The sequence below is a fragment of the Triturus cristatus genome, chromosome 2_2 (genome assembly GCF_964204655.1).
Source record: "Triturus cristatus chromosome 2_2, aTriCri1.1, whole genome shotgun sequence".
NCBI classification, from domain to species: domain Eukaryota; kingdom Metazoa; phylum Chordata; class Amphibia; order Caudata; family Salamandridae; genus Triturus; species Triturus cristatus.
Window position 1 is genome coordinate 262,020,267 of NC_140582.1, and position 24,024 is coordinate 262,044,290.

Consider the following 24,024-nt stretch of genomic DNA (forward strand, 5'->3'; position numbering starts at 1 on the left):
GAATATCGAAAGCTGATTGAAAGAGAGGAGAAGATGCAACATAGACTGCAACATTTCTGTTTATATTAGTGTGTGTTCCTAGAGTAGGTTAATGCTTTACCCTCATACCCTCCATACAGCATTACCCATCCACTCCTGAGGCTGAATGCTGAAGGCTTAATGCTGAATGCATGAAGCCCCCTTTTTGAACTTTGTTGCTGATTCTGGTTACTACTGCTTTTGCATGATCATTTTGCCTTATTGCTTTGAGCCTCTACTGAGTTTCATGAACTTCTCTTTATGGGAAGTTCTGCTGTTAGTGAATAATTTAATTTGAGCTTTATGCTCTATCTCACTTTTACCTCTCAAACTGAAACTCTTCATGGGCACATACTGACACCTTTTTGCCCCATTCTTATAACAGGGATTCTTTCCTTTATGAAATGCGCCTGATGAATCATTATCATTTTGATCTTATCATTTTTTATTATTCTGTTAACTGACTGAGAAATGAACTAATCGCAAAAGAGATTTACAAAACTTTGAATGAAAATAAGACCCTTAAAACAAACTCAAGTTCTCATCATTTATTGAACTTAGCAATAGACATTGTGATTATGATTTAAGTGATGATTCGGTCCTCATTCTCAAATACGATAGCCAAGGTTTGTTGCATATTTTGATCAAGGATAAGCGACAAATGAGAAAGAAAAGAGAAACCAGAGCAGGGATTAGCCCTGTGAAAGGGGAAGAGACAATAAACCATATAATTTAACAGATTCCCGCTTCAGCATCATATATAATCTCTTCAGTGGAGAAGTTGATTGGTGTGGGTTCCCTTTTTAATACCTACAGCTCTCTTTACCACTAGGAAATCAATTGCAATGCGTTGGAAATGCGATGGGGGAACATATCTAAGAACATGGGAGAGGACCCTGAAACTCTAGCCTTTCAAAAGGGAAGACCATGAACAATGTTAACCATGGCAGTTAGTTGAGGATGAATTTTGTTATTTTTTTTATCTAGGTGTGAGTGTTAAAAAAGGAAAGTAGCCTGGATTTAGCTTTAGAAGGTTGAATACATGGCGTGTTAGGATATGATGTCTGATTATCTCATTTGATTTAGTTCCGTTTAACCATTTTTGCAATGAAATTCTCAATAAAAGACTTTTTTTCCCCATGTTGCAGGAAATGGTCTAAAAACTCAGTTCAACATGCATAATCTTTTTAATATCCAGTTTCATTTAATGATAACATAAGAAATTGATGTCAGATGCAAACATGTCCTGTCCCGTGTTAAATTTGTAGTCTCGATCAGCTGCTGAACTACTTCAGTGGTGAAAATGGTGTCGGAACAAGCAGCATGTTCTTTTGGGACACAAGAAATCTTGTACTCTCTCGTACTGGAATATGAAAGAAAAAATACCCAGTTAGCCAGTCATCGTTCAATTTACCCACAGAAATACTACTATAATTGACTACTTACATCTTGGCAATTTTTGTGAGATATGCATTATTAAAAGAAAGTTGAAAGACTTCCAAATATTCCAAACATTCACATTTACTTTCATATCCCGCTAGAGGTCAGAGACAACGGGGTTGAGAGGAGAGTGAGGAAGAGGGGATAAGTACATATGGAAATAATGCACCCTGCCTCATTCACAATGGATTATGCATCGAGGAAACTACATGAGGAGCTTCTCAAAGAAAATTGCCCTGTTGTTTACCAGTTATCTTCATTACTCCAGTTCCTAACCTTACTTGTTATCGGTTTAACTGAACCAAGAGAAAGTTTCCCCCTGAAGACAGATATGTTTGGTCGCAGCACATAGAATGCTTTGTTCTACTCTTCCTCTTCTTTGCTATTAGCTCTGAACCTTATATTGTGGTTTAAAACCCTCATCGCCCTAAACAAATCCTATTCCCTATAAAGTGAAAATGGTCCCCATTGCATGGCTATGAATTACAACTGCCGGAGTACAAAGAATGGGAGGAGGCTTACTTTTGACTCAGGAGTTCTGATATGTATCGAGTTGAGGAGTTACTTAATGCAGCAATAAGAACCGGAAAACAACCATACAGCTGCACTTAGAGAACATAAGTACAAAAAGCTGTGCTCCAAAAACTGAATTTAAAAATGAAGAGAAGCTCACCACTGTTAAGAACCTAAGGTATTTGAACTGTAAGGAGATCACTGAAAAACCTACATCACTTAGTATGCAAAATAATGATGGAGAAGACCTCCGGTTGTCTGCATTGAAAATACCCTGGAGTGATACACAGGATGCAGATGGGCTTGTAGTGGAATAGCACTGGGCTGTTCCCCGTGTTCCGCATTTTTAGAGGCCTACTGTATCGTGGTCTCCTGTTCAAGCTACTCCCCAGCTCCAAGAAGCTCCTGATAGCCTCCCAACTAGACCACGCAGTAGTGTGAGAGCCAGTAAGAACCAGTCAAACCTCGAAAGGAAATGACCAGAAACTATTTTTGCAATGTACCTTATCCCAGTGCTGGGCAGATTTTGCACAGTGCATTCCCCCCCACTTATCAGGAGCACCTCATTGTTGGTTGTTAAGAGGAGAACCTTACAGTCGTTTAACCCCTTCTGTGCCACGCCCTTTCCCCCTCCTGTGCCGGGCGTTACATTAGTGGGTGGGGTTCATGACGAGATAGTCTCGTCATGGGCACAGCGCGACCGTGCTCCATGACGAGACTATCTCGTCATGGGCACAGATGAGGTTAAGAGATTATAATACAATTCACCAAAAGCATTAAAAAAAGATCCAAGTAACAACTTAAACTGAACTCAGTGAATTATTATGACAACAACAAGTGCAATCACCTTACGTTGCGAGCATCAAAGAAAGAGGACAAAATGGTGGATGAAGGAAATTTTGCGAATACTTTTCACAGTCTTATTAAATAGTTAGATGTTGCTGTTTATTGTTACAGAGACACCTTGGTATACCTGGTTTCAGTTACTTTTGTTTATTGTGTTTATACATTATTGCTGAATTTTCAGTAAAGGCTTTGCCTTCACTGCTACTATTTCCTGATTTTTTTTGTTTTTTTGTTTTAGTACCGCTAACCACTACTAGGGCTTGTTCTCTCTCATACAACCATGGTAAAATAGTCCTACACCGAATTGGCACATTTAATTTACTTGTAAGTCTCTAGTAGATGATACTACATGAACCCCGCGTCTGTAAATTAAATGTTTCCAGTGGGCCTGCAGCACTCATTGTACCACCCACTAAAATGGCGATTTAAACAGGTCTCAGGTCTGCCACTGCAGCCTGTAGTGCAGTTTTAAACTACCATTCCGACCTGGGAAAATAAACCTTTTACCACAATTAAACCATCTTTTTTAATACTTGTAAGTCACACCTAAGGTAGGCCAAAAAGGCTCAGTGATCTGGGTGCATTATATTTAAAAAGTAGGACATGTATACCTGCAGAGACAAAGTCCCAAAGTCGTTTATTACAGTTGTAAGGCTTTTCTCTCCCACTGAGTAACATTGGGTTTCCGTATTACATTTATTACGTGCTAAATTTAGATTGGGAAGAGATAGAGATATGCTGTTTACCCTTAAGTGAATCCGAATCTTAAACTCTCTTTAATGGTATAGTCGGATTTTAAGTCACATTTCTTAAATTAGACAGAAAAGAAACCACAGTGGTAGGGACAATTTGCGCTGGGAAATGTAGTATCGATACTTGTGTAAATGAGAACCCTTGCTACTAGGTTAGCAATACGACAACCACCAACGTCGTAATTTAGGCAAACTAAGTTTACCTTAAACATCAACAATTTATGAAAACCGAGCAATAGGGTTCAAAGTAAGATTCAAATAATGGTGCTAGTGCACATCAATAAAAGTCTCAAATAAATTCCAGCTATTCAAGTCTTGTCTTTATTTCTTGACAAAGCTTCTTCGTTGCAAGCCCCCTGCCAATGTTTATGTTGAAGACATGTGCATTTACAGTCGTATGCACAGAAAAGAGACAGCATGTAACTCAGTTCTGCATGCAGCAAGTGCTCATCCTAGGACGCAAATTAATTCGATTCCCTATGGAGAATTTCACAGAGCACGTCGTAACTGTAGTAAGGATACTGATTTTTCTAACTGTGTAACAGATATTGAAGTGAGATTTTTGGATAGGGGTTATGATCAAAATATAATTGAGAGGGCAAAAAAACGAGCTAGTCTTCTCAACAGAAATGATACTTTAAAATCACATCATAACCCTAAGGGTAGACATGAACAGCTAGTGAGAATGATAACAAATTTCCACCCTTGGTCTCATAAAGTGTTTAATATACTCAAACGCCATTGGAGTCTTCTCACATCAGACTCTGATCTCAACAAAATCCTGACCAATTACCCAAGTCTTACTTACCGTAAAGGTTTAACAATTCGTAACATGGTCAGCCCAAGCTATCCTAAGAAAAAAGTTGAAACTATCTCTTGGCTACAGAGTAGAAGCTTGGGTTTTCATAAATGCGGAGATTGCAGTATGTGCAAACATGCCTTATCAGGAACTAAAGAATTCACTTATAATGGATCCAGAAAATTTCACATAACTCAGTATATCAATTGTAATACCAAATTTGTCATCTATGTTATTATCTGCAAATGCTCAATGATTTATGTGGGCAGTACGGTTAGGAACCTTAAAATTCGAATTGCGGAACACTTCAGAGCATTGAAAAATATGGATGACAGATACCCTATAGTTCATCATGCCTTAGAATGCTCAGAGCAGAACAAACAACAGAACTTTAAATTTCATGCACTGGAATCAGTACCAAGTGACATTAGAGGTGGAAATCGAGAACTAAAGCTGCGGCAGTCTGAAGCACGCTGGATTCTGAGGCTACATGCGGTGAATATGGGGATTAATATTGAAAATGAATTACAATACTTTTTGGGTACATAACTGAATGTGTATCTATATCACTCCTGTTCACGTTAGCCTCAGACAATGATGTTAGCTTGAAACAACACTGTTAAATATGGAACAATTACTGTGAATAACCCTTTGCAACTTTACTATGTGCTTCCTCTTTTAGCCTTTCAATGTATTTACTGGATAACTGTAATATCTTGTCCTATGACAGTGTATACAAAATACTATGTTGTGCATTACTGTATGCCTTGCCTCACATTGATCCTGCTATGGTGAGGTTAAATTTGGTTTTGGTTTCTGGTAACTCGTCCTTTTCCTTTCGTTTTCTTTTTCTTTGGAGTCAATAATTTACTCAATAGATAATTAGTAATTTGTATACTGCATATCTATCGATTGTTTAACCATCTTTAATTACCTTAGTTCGAGATAGATTCTTACAGAAATGCGTGTCTAGCTTTAGAATTTAGTTAAGTACTACTTTCGTGAGTGAACACTCTATATTAACGCCACAGACGTCTCAGTCCCTTCAAAGATGGCGCGTTACTCAGAAACCTTAATGTTGACGCGATGATCCCAATCCAATATGGTGCGCCAATTTTGATGCACTGGTAGCCAGAAACTGTTATGAGAAGAAATTAGGTAATGGCAGCCTTCTTTTATTAACATATTGTTCATTTTAGGCTTAGCCTTACTCAGTTTAATTTACTAGTACGATTTACGCTGCTCGTTTACCGTTCTAATATGGCGCTCATCGGAAGCATGATAGTCGAACTACATAGTCCGTTATCTAATTGGACTATTTATTTCCATACCAACATGGCGCTCATTGCTGACGCCGAGATGATTATACGAGGTCGAGATATCGGACCGTTCTGAACGTACTGAGGTAAGCGCAGCTCAAGTACGATGGGATAATTTAAGAAACATCAACCGTTCGAGGTGTTAATTTGTGACGGAATATTAGATTAAGGAGATGCTTATATAATAAGGCATAGGAGCTTATAGGGCTCTATGAATTTGTGTTGCCATTACTTCACGGTTTTACTTATTTCGTTAGCGGCACTATACCAATATTAGATTATCTCATGGCCGTCTGCTGGCGGTATTAGTTTGCTTATAGATTACCGCTGACAGCTTTTCCGAACTAGTGTCCTTGGCATAAAGCGGATAGTGTGGTAAAGTTCGGTTTTTTTCCTGCCTTAGGTTACATGACTGACTAATAGAGCTGAATACTACAGATCGCTACACTTGAAGAATTGGTAATAAGCCAGCAGCCTGAGACTATACTGGTACGCTCTTTAATATATAAACTACTGGCGCTTAACAGAGGATTTTACTCTTGATTGAATACTAATTATGTTGACAATCTCTTGCTTATTTGTAGTATGTGGACGCAACATTAGGCTTCTGGATTTATTAGACAAAGCCCTTGATCACACCAAGTATTGGTGAGTTTATTGTATTATCTGTTCGAATTTTAAAGCATTAATAAAGTTAACGAGGACACACTTGGTATTGACTTAACTTTACTGGCGGGTCACTTGTAATTAGGTGTCTTAAAAAATATCTCTTTTTTCTTCTGCCTCTACTTAGGGCACTAGTGTCTAGGTTAGTAGTTGTCGTTTTCTCAAGGTATATACAGCTTCTCGATCTTACTTGACTCTTGATATTCACATCTATTGGTTTTTCATTGGGTTCTCTCCTAACAATTATTACTCCCCTTCTGGCGTTTCGCTTCCTTTCCTATAATCACAGATTATAACCCTTACCTTTCGGTGAACTTACACATTACATGTCTTGCTCCGACCATCACGTTTATCTATTAGGTTTAACTGGTACAATGAATTGTACAATTAGCATTATAGTTTATGATGTCAGTACAGTTGCATGTATGTTTTTTGATTAGTAATATACACTTATGGAATTTGGTTATTTTTTTGCCTGCAGCCCTGATGAAGTCCATGACCTAATATAGTCAGGACGAAACACGTGTTGGCTGGCAGGGGGCTTGCAACGAAGAAGCTTTGTCAAGAAATAAAGACAAGACTTGAACAGCTGGAATTTATTTGAGACTTTTATTGATGTGCACTAGCACCATTATTTGAATCTTACTTTGAACCCTATTGCTCGGTTTTCATAAATTGTTGACATTTCTTAAATTACCACTTTTAGAAAGTTGGCATTTTCTTGTCCCAGCCATTTGTGCCTAATGCCAGTGTCCTGGGTCACATGATTATGAATTGCCCTGCTGTTGGGGTTTGTGTATTCTTTCCAGAAAGTGACAAAAAGAAGGCATTGGTGTGGACAGGATGGGCCATCAGGGCAGAATGACTAGGGATGGGCTGTTCCCTGACCCACTAACACTTCAAATATACCTGATACCCGGCCCGCCCTGCCTTTTAGCACTCCCAGTTTGATGCCTTGACAGGGGACGAACTTTTGAGAACCTGATTTGGGGTAAGACAGGAAGTTCCGTCATATGAGGCCATTTTGGATTTATAGTCCATGTTAATTTTCTATTTGGGTAGTACCAATCCAAGATCCATGAACCTGTTGGTAGCACAGGCTATCTCAAGTTCTGACATTATTCCAAGCAAAAACACCTAACGGGCCAATATTCCTTGTGAACATGGGGAAATTAGGTCTACACAAGCAGCAATTGCTACCCTTTCAACTGCCGAATTAGTTAATAATAACCAGATAGAGCTAGATGCAGACCCTCTAACGGATAGTTCCGTATTACATGAGCACATTAGTACATTGCATGATCTGCCCGAGGCTTTTATTCTCCCTCCAGTCCATGTAGAACCAAACTCTTATATGATTACTATCATGGTCTCAGTAACTTCAAGCCAAAGGGAGAAAAACTTGGGGGGCCCTCCCAAAACCATCTGAAAAAAACTTTGGATATGCTGGTCCACATCTGATGCAATTATCATTGACACCTGAGTACATCCGATGCAATTATCATTGACACCTGAGTACATCCTGCTGGCATGTCTCAGTGTGTAATGGTCTTAAGCAAACAAATAAACGTTATAGGTTTTAAATGAGAATATTCACTAGCATTATATTGTAGCTGTAAGAAACCAGGGCTTTTTGCAGATGCCCTCCACTTTTGCCCCCATTTAGACTACTAAATGCTGGTTTTCGATTCTGACAGTAAATTGAAGCCTGCTAACCAGGCCCAGTGCCAGTGCTCTCTCCCTAAAACTGATATATGTGAATTGGGCACCCCAATGGGCAAATACTTTAACCCCCCTAAAAGTCCATAGTATATGGCATCAGTGGTACCCAGGACATTGGTTTTAAAGGGGGCACCAGAGCCTGAAGCACTATTTGTGCTACCCTGCGTGACCCAAGTAAAATACTGAAAGCAGGCTGCCAATGCAGACTGCAGGAGCAGTGCAAACTGCTCAAACTCAACTTTGTCCTCACCATATGTGACAAAGTCAATGCACTATTTTTAATACATACCAGTCACTCTTAAGGAAGGCCTCCTAAAACCAGGAGTAAGGGTGCATTATATTAAAGGTGTGGACATCTAAGTGCACACTTATATGCCCCTGTAGTAGCCGTTACCATTAAAGGACAATATAAGTGATAGATGATCCAGCAGATAACATGATCTGTCACCTGGGCAAACCCGAGGTTGGCAGCTCTATTATGGTACTCCCTAAATATGTTGTGTTTGGTATTAAACAATGTGCCTCCTCACCCCGGACACGAATGTGGCATGCAGCATGTGGCTACCTTATAAGTTGCCCACCTGGTTGCCCCAGCCTTTTCTGTGCTCTGGTTGCAGGGCCGTGCTTGCAGCCGCCAAGACAGGAATCTGACCTCTAGCTAGAAGGTGTGAATTTTCCCAGGAGTCAGAAACAAAGTCCTTGATGGGAAAGAGGCCACACCGCCCTCTCTGTCAGGTTGGCTAGTGAAGTGGCACATCAAGATGGTGAGCTTCAAAGAATACACCACCTGTGACATGCCCCTCAGGAGGTGTACACCCCCGGAAGCTAGCCACACCTCTAGGGTGAGCTACTGGTCTGTACGGCTATGAAGACTTCTGCCATTTTTAAAAGTGGTAGAATGGAGGGTTCTGGGTAGAAAAGGTGACCTACACCCCAGGATGTGGTCACGTCAAGGGGTGGGGGGGATTAGCTGCTGGGCTAGTAGCCCATTGACCACTTGCACCCACACCCCTAACGCCCCATAATCTAAGATTTATGGGCTACCTCTGACACCAGAACTCAGTTCTGAACCAACTTGCATGAAAGAGACAGAGTCTGCAACAACACGACTTGCACAAACCAAAAGAGCGATTCTTTGCACCTGTGGCAATACTCCTGGAACTCCAAGTCTGAGTATCGTGCCTAGGCCAAAGCTTGGAACTCTCAGAGGCATCCCTGTGAGAGGCAGAAGCAACCTCAGCTTTTCCTGAACTAGTGGCACTAACCCCCTACAATCACAAGTAAAAACAGCGTACCGGAACCGAAGAATGGCTGTCCATCGGGCTCTCCAAGGTATCGTCCAGAAGTAGAGGCCCTAGTGCATTGTGGGAACCGTAGTCCTGGCCTCCACAAAGTTTCATGCGGCTACAGTGTTCCCCAGGACCTCCGAACGTCGAAATAACCTTCTGCTGTGCTTATCGCTGCCAAGGCTTGTTGGTCGCCAGTCTGGCAACCATCCCCTTTACACAACGCTGCACCCCAAGGGAACTCCGTTAAACCTCAATCCAACAACAGCAGTGGTTTTGTGGTCAACCTATTGCCCCCTGTTCCTCACCAGCACCATGTAAGCGGTAAAACCAGTTCGGCCCCCGCTTCAGCACCAAGGACGGCCAGGACAACTCTGCACCTTGGCTTCTTGAGTCAGGTAAAATTGAACGGACTGTCGTTACTTGATCCTGGGACCTCCATCACCTTTACCCTTCTTGGGTTTCACAGAACTTGACCTGCAAGTGAATGATTGTCACTAGTGGTTTTTACCATTGACCGCAATGCAAAAGTTCTGCAGTAGTGAATTGTGATTTGTGTTTTCTTCTGAAATTCATAACTACAGTTATATATATATCTGTTCTAATTTTTTTTGGTGTCTAAATTAAGATAAAAATCTGCTTATTTTCATAAATTGGTGTCAGATTTCTTTTGAGTCGAATCAATTACTCATCATCCATGTTGGTACTCTAAAATGCTTAACACATGTTCCTCTAGTAAAACCTGACTGCTCCTTGCCACTCTACCAGGACTGATCTAAGGATTTATTATTGTGTATTTCCAATAGTATATTAAAAAGGCTTAGGAAAGGTTTCAAAGTTGTTTACATCATTAAAAAGGTCCCAACTTCCAAGCAAAAAGTTAGGCACAATGGTGGCTGGTAAGGGTCTCTACCTTGCAGTCATCCCAGCCCTAAAGATCAGTGATCGGAGGGTTTTGTACAAAACAAGGGGCATTAGCTATAGAGTTACAACTAAAAGAGAGGAACTTGAAAAGGCTCTCAGCTCTTATAAAAAAAGAAAGGCTAGAAAGGGAGATCCATTCCTCAGAAGAAGACCCTGAAGAGGTTGAGGCTGAGCCCCCTAGCAGAGTTGATGATGGGGAAGAAGGCGAAGACCTCGACTCTCTACCCTTTCCCAAACCCCCTTCAGCAATGGGAAGTGACAGGAGTCACTCAAGCAGACCTCCTACTGGTAAGGTAGTAGCATGCCTTGAGGGACATCTTAATATCCTTTCACTAGCAGAGAAAAAGATTGAACTCAGGGAAAAGAGACTAGCCCTTGAGCCAAGAGTACCATCCTGCCAAGGAAATCCAATTGCCACAATTTGTGAGACCAGATTCCCCATTGAAAGGAATCAGAAGTAGAAGTCAAACCATCACAGTGCTCTCAGATGTTGTAGGTAATAGTGCATTATCACATAGTTGTCCATCCCCACAGATAGTCCTAATGTGCTGTAACATCGCAGGCATTATGGGCAAACTAGGGAACCTTGATTGAGGCAGGTTTATTGACGGCCACGATGTCTGCCTATTTCAAGAGACCTGGGCGATAGATCATATCTACAGGGGCAGCTAGAAGATCTATAATGCACCAGCTATCAAGTATGCAGCAGGGCGCCCCTTTGGTGGGATGCTCATACTGCTAAGCACCACACTAACATACTCTATCACTGTACTCAAAACAGGTTTTCTGGATGTAGAAGGGCTACTTTTTTCTGGTCTACAACCCAAATCCATCTTGGTAATTAATATATATAATAAAAGTAGCAGCCACAGGCAGGATTCTCAAACCTTACGAATATTGGATAGAAATTTGGTGGCTTATTCTCAATCCAACCACATTCTTGAGGTTGGGGACTTCAACCTCTCTTTTGAACCAAGTGGCCTAGCCCAAGACTTGTACGGTATGGAGGATTCCCGACTTCATTGCCCCAACAAGAAAAATCCTTCCAGGCCGGCCCTCCAAGTGGTGAAACTTACTTTAACTCATGGGCTGCGCTCATGTAAAGGCCAGGCACCTTCAGACAAATCATGTGTGCCCACATTCGGAAGAAGTTGTATCACAGCACAATCGATTACATCCTTCTGGATGTGAGACTATGGAGCAAATTGGTAGACATGTCAGTGGTAGAGCGAGCAGAAAGCGACCAAAATCTTCTAACACTAAAATTGAAGCAGCCAGCGTTATAGCCCCACGGCCTGAAGCAGACAGTCCCCAGTTTACGATAGAAGTACCAAACAATAGGAGCAAGGTCTTGTGATAAACAGTGAGTTCTCCATCAAAGGTAGTCAGGAATATATATATAGATCTTGCAACTTACAAGGATAACATACAAGCAAATTAAGAGAATAACACACTAATCCTAAAAGAGCACAATGCAGTATTCGAAAAGTTAAGGGATATATTAATGAAGGAAATATTGCAGCGCTCCAAACTAACTGCCCCTCAGGGCTGGTTCAGTAGGGCCTACAAAATCGACAAAGCGAGGCTGTTGGAAGCATTTAAAAAAGGAGTCATCGAGGACATTAGAAAAAATAGGGCGACCTATCAGGCCACATCAAAGGAAGCCAGAACAAACTGGAAAAATGGTAATTGGCTGGAGCTTCTGGATGCTGCAACAACCAACGACCAGAAGAAATTCTGGTCATATGTGAAACGGGAGATTCGGCAAACCGGCTGAGTCCTCAATTGTACTTTGTGCACGGGCATTCAATTTTGGAAATTTGTAACCAAAACCTCGAGAATTGGAGGGAGTGGTTACACACAGGGATGCCAGCCCCCAGCCAAACTACAACTTACCCCAATAGTTTTTTCCCTGGAGGAAACCGCCCGTGCAGTGGCCTTATTTGGACAAGGTAAGACACCAGGGCTTGACAAGATCTTTTTAAATCTGGCCGAGCTGTCTGGGTACCTTATATAAAAGTTGTATCTAACGCATTATAAAAGAAGAGGCCATTCCAGTGTTCTGGAAGGGTGCTGAGATCATCCCAATTATTTAAAAAAGGGAATCCCAGCATCCCCTCAAATTACCGCCCAATTAGCATCACAGATAACTTGCAGAAGGTTTTTTGCAAACGGGTCTTGAAGCGGCTTCCTGCATATGTGTGTAGAGAACCATATCCTTTCAAATTTGCAGGCAGGCATCAGGCACAAGACTAGCGCCACTGACCAGGCTTTCCGTTTTCTCCTTGTTAAATAGAGGACGGTGCGTTTGGCCAAATGTGAACTCTTTGTGGCGTTTGTCAATTTTTGAGATGCATTTGGCTTAGTGACTACGGGCAAATTGTGGGGTGTGCTCCGAGGGAATGGGGTTTCCCCAAACTTACTGTGCATAATCATCCCACTTTACAAAGGGGAACTTTGCTAGAGTGAAGTGTGGCACAAGTGGAGAACTGAACGAGTCTATCCCAGTCAATCAAGGTGTGCGCCAAGGGTGCTTTCTTGCTCTAACTCGGTTTCTCCTTTACATAAATAACTGCATTAGCTACCTCAAGAACTGTGTGGATGACTCACCCTCCCTGGTACGAGAAAAAAATCCCAGAGCTCCTCTTTGCAGATGACACGCTTTTTGTTGTCCAAATCTAGGAGCTGCAAAATCTGGTTGACAGATTCAACCAGTCTGCATAGACTTTTGCCTTGAAATTAACACTTCTAAAACAAAAATGTATGATCTACGCTTGGAGAGATAGGGCGAGGGGGTCATTAATATGATTAGTGAACCAGTAGAAAGAGTGCAGGAGTTTAATTGTTTGATTAGCTGAAATCAGGTTCTGGGAACTGCAGATTTAAGAAGCATCATCACAGTAAAAGTACAGAGCGGGAGCAATTTGTAAATTTGCTAAGAAGGCAAACTGGGCTTCTATTTTGCCAGCAGTGGAGATTTATAAGGCTCAAACCAGAGAGGCAGAACTCTGTGGTGCTGAACTCTGGGGCCATTCCAATGTTGATCTGAAGAGCATGGCGGAAAACAACTTTCTTAAAGTGCTTAATGGTCTAGTGAGAGGAACTCCACTTGTACTGTTGCGCTTGGACTTAGGGATCCATGAAATTGCAGCGCAGAGTTAAGACCCTTGCTATATTTGATACGAATCTGGAGTACTAGCACATTAGTCCATTTCAGAGAGGGGTTAGCAGATATTTTATGAATAAATCTGCCAGTAAAAATTAAATGGCTGTGCTCCATGAAAAAGGCATTGTGGGATTTGGGCTTAGTAGAAGTTTCGAAAGAACCAAGCTCCATCCGTATAGGTGACGCAAAAATAGTAAACAAAATGGTCTACGAGAAAGCTACTATTATCGGGGACCAAAGAAACACCATAGTCAGCCTAATAAGTGCTTTTTTGCTCCACATATCTGTAAGCAGTGCTAAGGAGTTTCTAGATTTTATACGCCCAGCCCGTGCACAATCAATTTTTTTGAAGTTCAGGTATGGGAGACTCCTGGTAGCAGCTTTTACTGCTGCATGGGGAACCCGTATAAAGGGTCTCAACACTGTTTTTAGTGCAAAACCACCTTGGAAACCGATGAACATTTATATTTCTTCTACCCCCATACGCAAATGCCTGGTGTAGGTGGATAGTCCCCCTGTGCCGATTCCTTCGTTTAGAAGTCAGGGAAGCAGCATACACAATCTGCAAAAGTGACACGTCAAAGATAGTGATAGTATCAACATTTTTGCATGTAGCTTGGGCAATAAAATGAAAGCTATTAACCAACTCCCCAGGCTGAGTCTCATCTGGCAGCTGAGCAGATGTACAGTTAATGGTTTGTTTTTATATATACATGCTTTTAACTTAGAACTTCTTAATGCCACGTTTGTGAATATTTTACTCAAATTATTTCAGATCTTTTATTGTTACTATTTTATGTGTTAATGTGCTTTAATGATGCAATGTTATATTTTGAACCATCAATTAACTTGGACTTTGACTAGCCCTTGAGGAAAGAAGGGTCAAGAAGGTTGAAGCCCAATGATAAGGGTGGCAGTAATTTTAATCGGGAGAAGAAGGAATCTTTTGACCCTAGGATCCCCAAATGGATTGTCCCCAAGTTTAGTGATGGGGATAACATTGACAAATTGTTTGCAGCCTTTGAGAGGGTCTGCAAAATGAAGAGGATAGGTTACCAGTAATGGGGCTATCTACTGTAGGGGTCATTCTCAGTAAAGGGCTGAGATAGACTTCTGATCTTTAATCAGGATGTGGCGGAGTTCTATCAGCATATGAAGGAGACCTTTATAGAAGGATTTGGACTCACCACAAAGGAGTATAGAATGAAGTTTAGGGACACCCATAAAGGTCAAAACCAGACATGGGTGGACTTTGTGGACTATTCAGTCAAAGCACTAGAAGGCTGGATAAAAGACAATGAGGTGGGCACTTATGATGGCTGTATAATTTAATCATGAAAGAGCACATTGTAACAAACTGTATCATAGACAAGTTACACCAGGATCTGGTAGATTCAGAACTTTCTTGCCCTCAAGAGTTGGGTATGAAGGCTGATGAGTGGGAATGGACAAGAGTACTCAAGAAAACCCGTGGTGGGGGGACCTCAGGAAGGGGAGTTAGGCCACAAAAAGGAAAGGAGGGAGGTGGTAAGCCCACCAAAGAGACTCACTCAGGACCTCATACCCCTAAAAAGAAGGAGAGTAAAACTCACCCCTACTCTGGCAAGTAGAGTAAGGGGGACCTAGGGCTAAAAATAGAAACTCTTGGATACTAGGCTGTACTTTGACTGCCAACAGACAGGGCACTACAGAGGGGATGTACTTTGTCCCAAAAGGGTGGTTAGCACTGGGCTGCCCAGTGTAACCATTGTGGAGGACACCTCAGATGGCTTTTAACTGGGAGAAGGGTCCAGATCGTAAGCTGGTGATCCCCGAGGGTGGCAGTAAGCACTTTCACTCCATTCAGGTGAATGAGATCCCTAACATTGCCTTGAGAGACACAGGTTCCAGTCATACCATAGTGGTTGGCAAGTTAGTGTCCCCAGATCAGTATATGCCAGGGGAAACAAGAAGAGTAAGAGTCGTCCTACGAAGGTCACAAGCAGACCTGTAGCCTTGGTGCCCCTAAAAGGACAGGATACCCTAAGCCTGCAGAGAGTGATAGTCAGTGCTGCCCTTCAACTAGATTGTATCCAGTACAATGACTTCACAGAGGTTGATCTGATCCCAAAAGGGGTAGTTGCCCAGGCCACAGCCCAACCTAAAGTTCCTGGGAGTCTTGTCACTAAATTTAGGAGAGGTAGGCCCCAACAAAAATGGAAATGGAGTACAAAAATTAAATGGAAGCAGCTGATAACTAGAGATCCAGCAAGCCAATGGCATTCTACCTCAGTAAGGGAGTACCCCAAAGTAGGCACTGGTAAGGCCTTACCTGACCCCCAAGAAGTCCTGAAAAGTCAGGTAACTGTCCAGAATCAGAGTGTCACCCCTGAACTGACAGAAGGAGAAGTAGAAGAAGGGTGTCTGCCACAGGAGGTGGTAGCCCCCTACTCTGAACAGCAAGGGAGGCTTCAAGAACCCACAGTTGCCCCAAAGGGAGCTCACCCACCTGTCAGTGGAAAGCTCAGAGTGTGGTTCTGGATTCTGACAGCTGTCAGTAGCTTCTGCTGGTTGCTAGCCTTCATGGCAGCACTGTATTTCACATGGGAGGCAGTCCCCATGGCCAAATATATGTTAGGCCACCTGACCCTGCTGGTCTTGGTGGGGTTGATCAAGTGTTGGGTGACCTCTGTGGGTAAGCTAGGCATTGCTCTGGCTAATATAGGGTTAGAAGAGGTGGGCACCAACCTACCCAAAGTAAAAGCAGACACAGCTGTAGTTAAAGTCCAGTTTAGATGGAGTCATGTTACTGTTGAGATGGATCAACTGCCCAGTGAGTGTGACCCTGGCAAAAGAATGTGAGGCAGAGTAGGCCCTGCAATAGTTCAGACCCTTTTCTTTACAATCTTCCTCACTGACAAGTCAGGAAGACTCCCAAAATAGAGCTGAATCTCCTGAACATGTTGGCTAGGGGAAGAGGGCCAAAGTGGGCGGCCATTTGAGAAAACCGATCTTTTTGCAGATGCTCCACACCTTCTACCCCAATTTGGGCTACTAGATGCTAGTTTCAGACTCTGACAGTGCACTGAAGCCTGCTAATCAGGCCCCAGTACTCTCTACAGAACACTAATATGTCTGAATTGGTAACCCCAAATTGGCAAAGACTTTAACCTCCTTATAAGTCCCTAGTATATAGTATCACTGGTGGTACCTAGGGCATGGGTGTCAAAGGAGGTTACCGGGGCCTGGAGACCTGTTTGTTCCACCATGAGTGCCTCAATTAAACTACTAACAGCAGGTATGCCATTGCAGACTTTAGGAGCAGTGCAAACTGCTGAAACTCGATTTTGCCCTCACCATCTGTGGCAGAGTCAATGCTCTATTTTTAACATATGCCAGTTACCCTGAAGGAAGGACTCCGAAGGCCAGGAGGCATGGTGCATATTAAAGTTTTGGACATGTAACTGCACACTTATATGTCTCAAAAGTGGTCTTTACTGTTACAGGACACTATAAATGATAGACGGTTTGTAGGATAACATGGGCTGGCACTGGGCAAACCAGAGGAAGGCATCTCCATTATGGTACCACCTAAATATGTCATGTTTGGTGTCAAACAACATGCCACCTCACACCGGACACAAAAACTGTGTTAAGGACGATTTGGCATGCACCCGGTTTAGCGGCTGCCCACCTGGTTGCCACAGCCTTTCCTGAGCTCTGGCTGCCATCCAGTGATTGCTGCTGCCAAGGCCGGAATCTGACCCCCTGCCAGGAGATGTGAACTCTCCCAGGAGTCAGTAACAAAGGCCTGGACAGAAAGGAGGTCTTACCTTCCTCTCTGACATGATGGCTAGTGAAGTGGCACATAAAGGCAGTGTGCTCAAAGCTGCACCGCCTGTAATAAGCAACCATGCTGCCTCTCAAAGGAGGTAACAGCCCTCCACCTGCCTCCAGGCACATTTGCACCCGGGTAGGTGGGGAAACTTGTTATTCAGGAGGTGTACACCCCCAGAAGGCAAGTCACACCTCTAGTGTGATCTGTACCGCTAATGAAGACTTCTGCCATTGGTAGAATAGAGTGTTCTAGGTAGAAAAGGTGACCTACACCCTCGAATGTGGTCACCTGAGGGGCAGATTAGCCACTGGGGCTAGTAGCCCATTGGCCAATTGCACCCACACCAATCTAGGATTTAACGGCTACCCCTGGCATCAGAATCTCAGGGCTGAACCAACTTGCATCAAAGAGGAGACCAGACAGGACTTGCACAAACCAAAAGAGGGATACTCTGCACCTATAGTAACATTCCTGGATCTGCACAATCGAGACTCGTCCTAGGCCACAGCTCAGTTCCATCAGATAGAGGGACCATTGTGAGAGCCAGAAGCAACTTCAGTCTCCCTTGGACTCGAGGCACTAGTCCCCTGCAACCGCAGGTAAAAACAACGTACTGGACCCGAAGGATCACTGGCATCATGCCCTCCAAGGGATTGCCCAGAGGTTTATGGTCCAGTGCATTCTGAGAAATGAAGTTCTGACCTTCATGAAGTTTCAGGCAGCTAACATGTTCCCAGGAACCGCCGAATGTCGAAATGACTTTCTGCTGTGCTTACCGCTGCCAAGGCTTGTTGGTCGCCAGTCCTGCAACCACCCCCTTTATCGAAACTGCACCTCGAGGTAACTCTGAAAAAAGTCTACAACAAAGCCACTGCTGATGTTGGATAAAGGTTTTACACTCTATTCCCCAGCAGCACTATGTGAGTGGTAAAACCAGCTCTCATGCTGATTCCACGTCAACACTGAAGACAGCCAGGACAAATCTGCACACAGACTTCTCGAGCTAGGTAAAGTCGAACTGACTGTCATGGATGGGTCCAGGGACCTGCATCACCTTTACTCTCCTTAGGTTCCATGCAACTCGACCTGCAAGTGACCAATTGTCACTAGTGGTTTTTACCATTGACAGCAATTCAAAAGTTCTGCAGTAGTGAATTTCTGTGATTTATGTTGTCTTCTAAAATCCATTGCTCCAGTTACATGTATCTGATCTCGTTCATTTTGGTGTCTCAATTAGGATAAAAATCTGCTTTATTTCTATAAACTGGTGTTGGATTTCTTTCGAGTAGTAACAATTACGTGTCGTCCATGTTGGTACTCTGAAATGCTTAATACGTTTCTCTAGTAAAGCCTGCCAGCTCTTTGCCACTCTACCAGGACTGAACTTAGCATTTATTACAGTGAATCCAAGGACAATCTTTGGGGTATTGTGACAGTATTGCATGGTAAAGCCTAACCACATAATACTCTACCTTCCTACATTTATATATATAGAGAGACATTCATACCCCACTGAGGTTTCACCACATTTCTATGGACAGGTAACATCTACACAGGGTAAGAGTGTATTGTATTTATTTTGATCGTATGTAGGAAACATTTTAGTGCTCTCATGAGGGATCAGAAAGTTGCTGTCAGCTTGACTTGGTCTGCAGCACCTAGCCATGTGATCGAGGAAGATGAGTGAGAGATAGGCACACAAAGTATAATTGTAATTAGCTCGAGGTTACAGTTTTAGTCTGCAGGTCTTGTGCTAGGTTTCATGGTTTCTCGTGTTAAACAGGAGAAAGAAGCAGAGATCTACTTGGATGGTCTGTATTATGTACGCCAGTTGGAGGGGGATGCAAAGGAACTAAAAGTTATAGGCAGCTACATAGGACCACCATAGCCAGGCGGCAGTGGATTGCTGTGTCTAGGTACTCCAAAAACTTTAGTTCACTTGCAGTGAGTATTGACCATGTAAAGGTGAGATTTCCAGACTAAGACATGTCGCTCTGGAAATATATCTCATGCGTATGTTTTTGATTTAAAAAAAAAAAAAAAACGTTGTCCTTGATCCAGAACAGAATCTTTTCAGATGCCCTTAACTAAAAGTGCATATTTATGTGCTGAGGTTCAAGGAGACGAGTGGCTGAAGGAAAAGAGGGGAGGCTATAGGACAGTTTCATGAGAGGATCTATGCCATTATTTTACCAGGAGGTAGGCATTGGGTACATTCATACACTGAGCCATATACACACATTCACAACGCACATAGAGCATTTGAGATACTTTTATTCTTTAAATATTTACAGCTACTTTTTAATTCCTGATATGAGCCGGCTGCTTGGAATTACATGGACATAGCATGGCAAGTGGTAAGGTCTATGTCACGTGTAATTAGCAGTGTTGGAATGAAAGGAACCTTGTGCGGTCCATAACCGTGTAAAGCAAACCCTCCCAACACTTAATAAGTTTGTACAGGAATGCAAACTGACTCATATCTTAGCTGTGATGGTGCTCGGTTAACTGAGTGGTGCACAAATATACACATTGTAAGAAATTGGGTTGACTTGGGTGGGGGCCCTGGTAAAGCAGCAACCACAATCTTGTCAGGGTGAGGCACATGTCAACCCTAAATGAATCTGTGCTCATCCTCTGGCAGCTTGGCACAGAGCAGTCAGGCTTAACCTAGAGGCAACGTGTAAAGTATTAGTGCAATACTTCAATCATTAATAAAGTGAAAACACCAAATACAAATAACCCCACATCAAGGTAAAAATAGAGCAACATTTATCAAATAAAACGAGACCAAAACGGCAAGAATCCAATCAGTAGAATCGGAGATATTAATTTTTAAAGATTTTAGTGAACATCGCGCCAAAAAAGCACAGAACACCAACTCAGGATATCTGGTCATGCTGAACTGGGTCAAAATCACAATTTCAGGCCAACCGTGATGGAGGGCAGGTGGGATACAGCTACCAGGGTCGGCCCACTCAACTTTACCTTCGCAGTGTCCATGCCAAGAGTCCTGTTTGCATTGGAGGGGGCCGCGAGGAGAGAGAGTCGTGACAGGCTGTCAGCGTTGGGCGAAGAGCAGGCCAGGCATCACGAACAGACGTTGCTGGAGCTTCACGTTTGCAGTTCTTGTGTCGGTCAATTGTACAATGCGAAGAGTCGGGCTGATTTAGCTATGCCCTGAGTCGCAGTACAAGGGTGAGGTCTTGGTGCAAACAGGCCAGTTTGCGGTCGTGAAGAGCCCAAAAGCTTGATTTCAGCTCCCTGAGCTACACAAAGGTCCTGGACTCGAGGACAAAACTTAGGGGTCAGGAACTCACTTCAGCTGGGTCCCGGGGCTGGTGCAGGATGTTGGGGAGCCTTTTATGTCCCTGAGGCTCAGATTAGGAGGCAAGCACACTAAGCCTTGCACTCACTTTGGGAGCCATATGTTCAAGATGAAGTTGCGGGTCCTTTTTTTGCTCCTCAGGATAGAGGGCAGCAGGTCTCCACAGCAAGACAGCAGTTCCTTCAGAGCAACAGTCTGGCAGAGTAGCAGTCCTTTCAGCAGCACAGCAGTCCTTTTTCCTGGCAGAGTATCCACAGGTCCAGAAATGTAATGAAGTGATGGTGTCTGAGGTCCTTCTTGTGTACACAATTGTGCCTATGAAATGGGGGGAAGCTTAAAGATGCTTGCATTTGAAATGCACAGATGCCTTGCCAAGGGGGCTTGCAGGTCTGACTGGGCACTGTGATTCATTCGAAGAGCCAGGTCTTGAGATCCTTCCTGAATTGTGTCAGAGACTGGGAGAGCCTGAGGTGGAAAGGCATGGCGTTCCAGGATTTGGCAGCAAGGAAGGAGAAGGATCTTTCTCCGGTCCTAGTCTAGCAGGTCCGAGGGACGGTGGAGAGGCCCAGTTGGGTGGAGTAGAGGTGTCTGGTGGGTACGTAGAATGAGAGGCGGCTGTTCGGGTATGCAGGTCCGGCGTCGTGGAGGGCTTTGTAGGCATGTGTGAGGAGCTTAAACATGACTCTTTTGTTGACTGGGAGCCAGTGGAATTCTCATCGATGTTCAGAGATGTGGCTGCGGCGGTGGATAATGAGGACCAGTTTGGCTGTGACAGTCTAAAGTTTCCTGAGGAGCTTCTGGGTGGCGTCTGCATCGTGCGCATTGCTGTAGTAAAGTCTGCTGCTGATGAGTGCGTGGAAGACCGTATTTTCTGGCCTCAGTAGGGATCCATCTGAAGGTCTTCCAAAGCAAGCGAAGAGTGTGGAAACATGATGAGGTGACGGCGTTGATCTGGATTTCATGGAGAGCAAAGAGTCCAGTATGATCCAGAGGTTTCGTGTGTGGTCAGTGGGTGTTGGGGGTTCCGATCTTGGCAGGCCACCAGGCGTCTTCTAAGGCAGAGGTGTTGAGCCCCTGAATGAGGACTTCGGTCTTGTCCGAGTTGAGCTTGAGGCAGTTGTCTCTCATCCAGGTGGTGACGGCCTTCATCCCATTATGAAAGTTGTTTCTGGCGGTTGTGGGCTTGTTAATGAGGGAGTGAATCAGCTGGGTGTCATCAAGCAGGAAACTATACTACGTCCTTGGCTCCTGACAATGGCTGCAAGCAGGGCCATGTAGATGTTGAAAAGTGCGGGGCTCAAGGAGGAGAACTCGAGGCACTCTGTAGCTGATCTCTGTGGGTTCTGAGAGGAATGGGGTGGAAGTCTGTCTCGCTGTGTTTTACAGATGAGAAAGGAGTCGAGTGATTAGGGCGCGGTGGGAGACGGTGTCAAAGGCGGCCAGGAGGTTGCGAGAATGACTGCTGTTTCTCCCCGTTCAAGGAGGGAGTGGAAGTCATTGGAAGCGGAGAGGAGGGTATTAGGTGCTGTGGTTGCTTCGGAAGCCGGATGGAGAGGAGTCAAGTACATGGTTAGCTTCGATAAACTCTATAAATTGGGCGTTGATGGCCTTCTCAATGACCTTGGCTGGGAAGGGGTGCAGGGAGATGGGTCTGTAGTTCTTGAGGTTTGTCGGGTCGGCTAACTGTTTCTCCAGCAGGGAGTTGATCTTGGCCTGTTTTAAGTCAACGGGGAAGGTGGAGGCCTCGATGGAGCAGTTGATGGTGCAACATAGTTCGGGGGCAATGGTGGTGGCGGCTGTGTGGAAGATGTGGTGCGGGCAGGGGTTCAAGGAGGCTCCAGAGTGGTTGTTTTCATGGTCTTGAGGGTGTAGTCTGTGTGGTGAGCAGGGTCCAGTTGAGCAGGATCTGTTGAGTGGCGTCGCCATCTTGTGATGTAGTGTTGGGAGTGATGGGTGGGTCTTGGGTGTCCAAACTGTTGTAGATCTGTTTGAACTTGTGGTGGAAGTAGGTGCAGAGTTTAATGCAGAGGTCTTGGAAGGGAGTGACTACTGTGGTCTCGTTGAGGGGTTTCGCAAACTCCTTGACCATGGTGAAGAGTTCTTTGCTGTTGTGTGCATTGGCATTGATTCTGACTTGAAGGGCCATTTTCTTTGAAGTTTTGAGGAGCGTGTGGTGTGTGGAGGCTGCGGCTTTGAATGCTCCATGGGTTTCCGGGGTTTTGTTCCTACATCTCATCTCAAGCCATCTACAGGTGCATCTGAACCCATGGAGGGTGGTAGTGAACCAGCGGGCTTTCTTGGAGTGTTGCTTGCTGGGTGCTGTCTTAATTGGCGCAAGCGTTTCGGAGCAGTTGGAGATGCATCGGTGGAGATTGTGCGTTGAGGTACTGGCGTCTATGGACGACGGCGGTATGGTTGAGCTGAGGGAGGCGGTGAGATGTTCTTCGGTGACCTTATTCCAGTTGGGGCGGTGGATGCGTTGGTGTACGGTGGGTTTGGTAAAGGCATAGTGAACACAGTGGTGATCAGTCGAGAGAAGTTCGAAGGGGTGTGGCTGTAGGTGATGTTTTCGCTGGTGGAGAAGACAGGGTCGAGCGTGTGTCTTGCTGCATGGGTTGTAGAGGTGAGTACCTTCTTGAGTCCGATGTTGATGAGGTTCTCCAGGAGGGATGCAGTGTTCTGATTGTTGGAGTTGTCGAGGTGAAAGTTGAGGTGGCCGAGTAGGATGTAATCGGTAGATGCGAGAGCCTGGGATATGAGGCGTCGGTGAAGGGCGGACGGGGGCCAGGAGGTCTGTAGACAAGAGTCGCACAGAGGGTGGTGTTGGGATTGGTTTGGACCTGGAAGTGGAGATGTTCTATTGTTGCCGTAGGGTCGTATGAGTGGGTGGTCAGGCAGAGGGAGTTCTTGTGGACAAATGAGATGCCTCCTCAGAGTAGGTCGGTGCGATCGTTGCGTGTGATCTTGTAGCCATTGGGAATGGTGATGTCCGGGCCCAAGGTGGGGTTCGTCCAGGTTTCCGTGAGGAATGCAACGTCAGAGGAGGTCCCAGATTCCTGTGGAGTGTCTGTGGAGGGAATGCGTGTTGAGGAGGATGCAGCTGGTCATGTGTGCTGCGGGTCAGTCGGGCAGCGGGCGGAGCTGGAGTGTGGGCTGGGTTAGAGTGCAGCTGCAGTTTTGGCTTGAGAAAGGTCCTTGGGTGTCCTTTGGAGACGCGAGGTGGCAGGCAGCATTGCGCCCTGTGTTGTGGCCGAGAAGGGTGCTGGCATCATAATGGTGGAAGGTTTGAGAACCAAGATCCATGGTGCTGGGTACGGTCAAGCTGCAGACGGGTGAAGGAAAAAGCCGTGCTAGGAAGGGGACAAGCCGTGGGAGTCGAACGGCAGCAGGGGCATGGTGCAAAGAGAGGGTAAAAAGTGAAAAACAGC

General features: G+C 44.3%; 1 protein-coding gene across 1 annotated transcript in view; it reads right to left on the bottom strand.

The window, feature by feature from the left end:
• Window positions 1-551: 551 nt before the first annotated feature.
• The window catches only part of LOC146862120 (protein NipSnap homolog 3A-like), a 183,102-nt gene continuing 159,629 nt past the window's right edge, over window positions 552-24,024 (bottom strand). The window contains exon 6 of the mRNA XM_085641311.1: window positions 552-1,381. Within this exon, the coding sequence (XP_085497437.1) occupies window positions 1,305-1,381 (77 nt within the window). The 3' untranslated portion in view covers window positions 552-1,304. The remainder of the gene's footprint in view (window positions 1,382-24,024) is intronic.